The following is a 7,020-nucleotide window of genomic DNA, read 5'->3' on the forward strand; positions in this document are numbered from 1 at the left end:
TTGATGTTTATTTCTACTGACAGTTGAAAGTGGAAAACAATATGTTATGCAATGAATCTCTCTTTCTTACTCTTTCTCTTTCTCTCTCTTTCTCTTTTTCCTTCTCTCTCCCTCTCTCCCCCTTCTCCCCCTCTCTTGCTCCCCTCCCCCCTCTCCCCCCTCTCTCCTCCCTCTTCTCCCCCTCTCTCTATCCCCCCTTTCTCTCTCGGTCTCTCTATATCGTACTGTATATCGTCTCTCGATCTCTCTCTCTATATCTCATCTCTAAGTCTCTCTCTCCATACCCACCCTCTCCCCCACTCTAGACCCCACACTCGCTATACTAACTCACTCACTTTAATCACTTCTCGAAATTAAAACTTATCTCCCCCCTCTCTATGCCCCCTTCTCTCTCTCTCTCTCTCTCTCTCTCTCTCTCTCTCTCTCTCTCTCTCTCTCTCTCTCTCTCTCTCTCTCTCCGTAATTAGTATTCTTTAATGAGTCTTCTCCGAGTCCTGTAACTGCGTCGGTGATGAATTGGAGTTTGGAGTGAAACAGAGACATACAGTACATGTTGTATAGCTTGTGAATGACAGGCTGCGAGTGTGAGCGCCCCCAGCGTGCACGCGCGTGTCCGGAGCGCGCGTCCAGAGCATAAAGCAAAGCGCGCGGCACCGGAGCGTCATTACAACTTGCGAAGTGGTCCAGGACACACGGTGCTGTGCTTCACGTGGCAGACCAACAGGATGAAGGCAGCAGAGCTTTGCGGCGCAGTCACATGCGCTCACACGGCGGCTCTTTTACGCACGGAACATGAACAACTTGGGAAGAAAATCTGCATTGTTCAATCGTCTCGTCTTGTTTTTGTCACGGAATACAACGTCATATAGCACAGCAACAAAGTAAAGGAAATCCTCGAAGTTTTTACACTACTTTTTTCCCTCTCTTACATTATTGTATGCGTCTGTCATGCCTCGAGAGAGGAGATAATGCGTTTGAAGATGACACGCAAAAAACGCAGAGGATGATCGCGCGCACGTTGTAAACGCTGCTCCACCGGCCAAAGATGGAGCGCACCGGAGCTTTCAAGCCGAGTCCCGTGGCGTATGGAGAGCTGCTGAACCTCTCGGCTAACTCTACAGACTCCAATTACACGGGCGAGACGGTGGAAAAGAGCGCGAGCGTGTTTGCACAGGCGAGTGCGGCGGTGTTTTTATCTCTTCTGACGTGCGCCACGGCTCTGTCCAACGCGTTCGTCATTGCCACCATATATCAGTCTCAGAAGCTGCACACACCAGCCAACCTTCTGATCGGCTCGCTTGCCGTCACTGACCTGCTCGTGTCTGTGTTGGTGATGCCTGTAAGTGCTGCGTACACCATTAGCCAAACGTGGACTCTGGGCCAAGTGGCATGTGACTTGTGGCTGTCATCCGACATCACGTGCTGCACGGCATCCATTCTTCACCTATGTGTGATCGCGCTTGACCGCTACTGGGCCATCACGGATGCTGTTGGATACTCTGCAAAGCGCACGCGAGGCCGGGCAGCCTCCATGATCGCTGGTGCCTGGGTCATCGCCATATCCATCTCTGTGCCACCCTTCTTTTGGCGCCAGGTCAAGGCAGACGAAGAGGTCACCAGCTGCCACGTCAACCAAGACCATGTCTTCTACACCATCTATTCCACCTTCGGAGCTTTCTACATCCCTACGCTGCTGCTGGTGGTGCTGTACGGTAGGATTTACGTCGAGGCCCGCAAACGGATCTTGAAACAGTCACCTCAGAAGCCGGGCAAAAGACTCACATCCGCGCATCTGATCACGCACTCGCCCGGTTCTGTGGCATCCACCACCTCGCTCACGTACGGCACGGCTGAGTTGACTTCCTACGATGGTACGACCTCCGGCCAGGCAAACAGCCAGGTGAAGGTCACCATGTCTGACGCGCTTCTGGAGAAGAAGCGGATCTCGGCGGCTCGGGAGAGGAAGGCGACCAAAACTTTAGGGATTATACTCGGGGCTTACATTATTTGCTGGCTGCCGTTCTTCATTTACACGTTATTGGTGGCTATTTGCACCTCGTGCATGTTTTACCCAGAGCTGTTCGACTTGTTCACGTGGCTCGGCTACCTGAACTCGCTCATCAACCCTATTATTTACACCATGTCCAACGAGGACTTCAAGCAGGCTTTCCATAAACTTATGCGCTTCAAATGTTGCCGAGCTTGAGTAGGTTGGAATGAGAATCCAAGATTTGAGATTTTCCAAAAAAACTATAAGAATAGAACATAAGACTCTAAATAGAGCCACAATGCTGGTATCTGACTCCATAGCACTGTCCACTTTCAGGAGGAAAAATATACACACACACACACACACACACACACACACACACACACACACACACACACACACACACACACACACAATTCAACATATGGTGCAAACAAATCAGAGAGCATTTATCTTAAACGCAGTCATCAGATAGCTAAACCTTACTGCTGTGAATTTAAAAGTGTGTCTGTTGGTTTGTTTGGATTGTCATGTTTCACACCATTAGAACAGCGGTTCGCACTCTAGTGTTTATCAAATCGCGGGCATTTTACGCTTGTCTCATTTTTTTTTCTAGTGGAAAACACACCACCTGGAGGTTTTGTCAGGGTGGAGTCTTATACAGGTACACCGGTGTACAGTGGTGTGAAAAATATTCAATCAGTCGTAGAGTCGTGTAGTCACTGATTTCTTTTTTTATTTTATGTCAAAGTTTCCGGCTGAAGCGACACTCGGTTAACTCCCTTTAAAGACTTCGGTAGCTACTGTAATTTACGGTGTGGTCATCCTATAGCACTCACTTCTTTATTCTGATTGGTAAGAAGGCATTTATTGTTTTTTTTTTTTTGTTTGTTTATACAGCACCTTTAACACTAGTTCTTGATTGTACGTCTACCACCATTTGATGGCGGCTCCACATAAACTGTGTTCTTTAAGGGAAGGAGTCTCCAGTGTCAGAGCTTTGGAACAGGAACTAACTTGTTCTGAACTTGAACATTGGGCCGCGTCAAACCGCTCGTTTCGATAGCTTGCGGAATGTTTAGAGGCCACTATGACAAAATGTGGGAAACAAAAGTCATTAGTGTGTTTTACGCATAAGTGTGTGATAGTTGTGCTTGATTTTAGGATCCGTACATTTGGTCTTATGTATTTACTACTCAGCATTTCTATGCATGGATACTGCGAAAGCGGTTGTTTATCGGTTTAAAAACAAACAAAAAGTGTAATAGATTTAATTGTGATCTTCATCTTCTGAATTTAATTTCGAGAATTCCGAATATTTCTCACGCCACTGTAAAGTCGTCCTATGTGCATTTGGATTGTAATTAGGTTCTAGGAGCAGGATGGTAGAAAGTAAAGCACTGTTCAGGTCCAAAGGTTGGAATGGAATAGTTTAGAAAAACCAGTATGATCTGAATGTGGGGGTGGGAGAGGTGTGCTGCTGAGTGCCGTGCATCAGTGTATCGGTGTGTATGTCATACACACGTGTATGTGGACGTGCTAGCTTTTTCAATTTCTCTGTACATTTTTTTTTTCTTATTATCTTTGAATCATTTTTCTTGTTTTCTTGGTTCCTGCTCCCTCGTTTTCGTTGCGGTGTGGGTCGTCGTTCCTGAGAGCTCCGGTCTTGACAGCCGGTCCGACATATCAGCACGCCCGTTGCTGAAAAAGGAAACATCTTCTCCCTGCCACTGCTAAGCATGCCGGCGCGTGTTGTTATTCAACAGCAATTATTATTCTCAGAATGACGTCTGTGGTCGGAAAGCTGCGCGTTGGCACGTCGTCAAATACCACACGAGCACAAATGCAAATGAACTGTGATCACCTTGCAGTGGAGCACGGATCGATTGCTACAGAACGTACCCTGTATCCGGCCCGACGAGGCTACAGGGTCGATCTGACGAGCATCCGTCAACAAAGCTACTGCTGTACTATACGCTTCTGTGCATATAAGCAATGTTCTGTAACTACCTTTGTTGCAAATGTTGCAGATTTACAGGCCAATGGAGTTAAAGAGCTGCTGCTATTATTTGGAAAAAAAAGGTATAAATAAAAACGAATAAACTACAATTCTGATTTCAAGGTCAGTTTTATTATTATTTTTTTTTTGTATAGAAATAGGGATGTTTCCAAAAGTCCCGCCTGATGCGCTAAAGATAAAGTGAATAATTATTTGCGAGCCGTTCTCCTACCTCATCTTCCTCTTCGGTTTGCATTAAGCTGTGGAAATAAAGGAAATCCCAATTAACACGCCATCGTGAGTCGATTCTGTGTTTATTCTGTAGCAGCAGCACGACGCATAAAATCCTGCACAAACAAGCCAAAAGTCTCAGTTACACTTTAATCAAACATCAGCATGAAGAAAAAAAGCCTGATCTCTGTGACTCGAATTGTGGCATGCTTGTGGTACCGTATGTGCCGGTTTGATTATTTGCTGATCTCCTGGGATTTTCACAAACAACAGCTTTAGTGGTTTACACCGGATGGTGTGAAAAATAATACAGATAAATAAATAAATAAAGTGAGTGGGTGGAAATGGCTTGTTGTTGAGAGAAGACAACGGAAAATGGACAGATTGGTTCGAGCTACCAGGAGGTCTACAGATTATACAGAGGAATCGCTCTTTACAGCCGTGGTGAGCAGAAAAGCATCTCAACATGCACAAAACACTGAACACTGAGGTGATTTAGCCACAACAGCAGAAGGTTTAATCCTGTTCCATCAGCCAAGAACAGGAATCTGAATCTGTCTGGTTTCTGTAGGCCTCAGATTCCTCTTCTGAGCTAAAAGGAGATGAACCTGATGTGTTCTTCTGTTGTTCAGTTCCTCCACTTCAAGATTTGATGGGTTGAGTGTTTTGAGGTGCTTTTCTGCTCAGCGTGGTTGTAAAAAGTGATTGTTTGACCTGCTATACCTGTCCTGTCATTCAGCTATATCTGTCCTGTCATTCAGCTATATCTGTCCTGTCAGTCAGCTATATCTGTCCTGTCAGTCAGCTATATCTGTCCTGTCAGTCAGCTATACCTGTCCTGTCATTCAGCTATATCTGTCCTGTCATTCAGCTATATCTGTCCTGTCAGTCAGCTATATCTGTCCTGTCAGTCATCCCTGTCATTCAGCTATACCTGTCCTGTCAGTCAGCTATACCCGTCCTGTCAGTCATCCCTGTCATTCAGCTATACCTGTCCTGTCAGTCAGTTATACCTGTCCTGTCAGTCAGCTATACCTGTCCTGTCAGTCATCCCTGTCATTCAGCTATACCTGTCCTGTCAGTCAGTTATACCTGTCCTGTCAGTCAGCTATACCTGTCCTGTCAGTCAGCTATACCTGTCCTGTCAGTCAGCTATACCTGTCCTGTCAGTCAGCGATACCTGTCCTGTCAGTCACTTATACCTGTCCTGTCAGTCAGCTATACCTGTCCTGTCAGTCAGTTATACCTGTCCTGTCAGTCAGTTATACCTGTCCTGTTAGTCACCTATACCTGTCCTGTCAGTCAGTTATACCTGTCCTGTCAGTCAGCTATACCTGTCCTGTCAGTCAGTTATACCTGTCCTGTCAGTCAGTTATACCTGTCCTGTTAGTCAGCTACACCTGTCCTGTCAGTCAGCTATACCTGTCCTGTCAGTCAGTTATACCTGTCCTGTCAGTCAGCTATACCTGTCCTGTCAGTCAGCTATACCTGTCCTGTCAGTCAGCTATACCTGTCCTGTCAGTCAGCTATACCTGTCCTGTCAGTCAGTTATACCTGTCCTGTCAGTCAGCTATACCTGTCCTGTCAGTCAGCTATACATGTCCTGTCAGTCAGCTATACATGTCCTGTCAGTCAGCTATACCTGTCCTGTCAGTCAGCTATACCTGTCCTGTCAGTCAGCTATACCTGTCCTGTCAGTCAGTTATACCTGTCCTGTTAGTCACCTATACCTGTCCTGTCAGTCAGTTATACCTGTCCTGTCAGTCAGCTATACCTGTCCTGTCAGTCAGTTATACCTGTCCTGTCAGTCAGTTATACCTGTCCTGTTAGTCAGCTACACCTGTCCTGTCAGTCAGCTATACCTGTCCTGTCAGTCAGTTATACCTGTCCTGTCAGTCAGCTATACCTGTCCTGTCAGTCAGCTATACCTGTCCTGTCAGTCAGTTATACCTGTCCTGTCAGTCAGCTATACCTGTCCTGTCAGTCAGCTATACATGTCCTGTCAGTCAGCTATACCTGTCCTGTCAGTCAGCTATACCTGTCCTGTCAGTCAGCTATACCTGTCCTGTCAGTCAGCTATACCTGTCCTGTTAGTCAGCTATACCTGTCCTGTTAGTCAGCTATACCTGTCCTGTCAGTCAGCTATACCTGTCCTGTCAGTCAGCTATACCTGTCCTGTTAGTCAGCTATACCTGTCCTGTCAGTCAGCTATACCTGTCCTGTCAGTCAGCTATACCTGTCCTGTCAGTCAGCTATACCTGTCCTGTCAGTCAGCTATACCTGTCCTGTCAGTCAGCTATACCTGTCCTGTCAGTCAGCTATACCTGTCCTGTCAGTCAGCTATACCTGTCCTGTCAGTCAGCTATACCTGTCCTGTCAGTCAGCTATACCTGTCCTGTTCTCCTCAGTTCTCCTTTCATCAACAAGGTGTTTCAGCCTGCAGATCTCCAGTTTCCAGCAACCACATGCCAAGTCACAGATCTCAGACTTTTCCTTCATTCTGGTGTTTGATGTAAACAACGACTTATGTCTTATCTACAACTCATTTATCATTTAAAAGTGGAATTTTGGATGAATTTCAGAGGGGATTTTCTTCCCCTTTTTTTTGCGTGCACTCGAGCTGACGTGGACTCCACACGTGTAGATCGAATGTGTTGTCATGTCTCTGTCCTCACGCTTCAGTAGACGAGATTAGCCATGAGGAAAATCTGAGCTTTTGGCATTGAAGATGAAAAACATCATTATTTCCTTAAGTTTTAATAGAGATCAAGAATCCTTCTGTTTATTTTCATCTCCCTTT

General features: G+C 46.1%; 1 protein-coding gene across 1 annotated transcript; it reads left to right on the plus strand.

The window, feature by feature from the left end:
* The first annotated feature begins 477 nt into the window (after positions 1–477).
* On the plus strand, positions 478–2,405 carry LOC113662364 (5-hydroxytryptamine receptor 1B-like). The gene has a single exon (XM_027177102.2). The coding sequence runs from the start codon at positions 1,046–1,048 to the stop codon at positions 2,204–2,206; it is 1,161 nt and encodes a 386-aa protein (XP_027032903.1). The 5' UTR covers positions 478–1,045; the 3' UTR covers positions 2,207–2,405.
* The last annotated feature ends 4,615 nt before the right edge of the window (positions 2,406–7,020 follow it).

The sequence above is a fragment of the Tachysurus fulvidraco genome, chromosome 9 (genome assembly GCF_022655615.1).
Source record: "Tachysurus fulvidraco isolate hzauxx_2018 chromosome 9, HZAU_PFXX_2.0, whole genome shotgun sequence".
Classification (NCBI taxonomy): Eukaryota; Metazoa; Chordata; class Actinopteri; order Siluriformes; family Bagridae; genus Tachysurus; species Tachysurus fulvidraco.

What these genes read in the sequence shown, in the direction of transcription:
- LOC113662364 (XM_027177102.2), top strand. Translation starts at nt 1,046, where the DNA reads ATGGAGCGCACCGGAGCTTTCAAGCCGAGTCCCGTGGCGTATGGAGAG.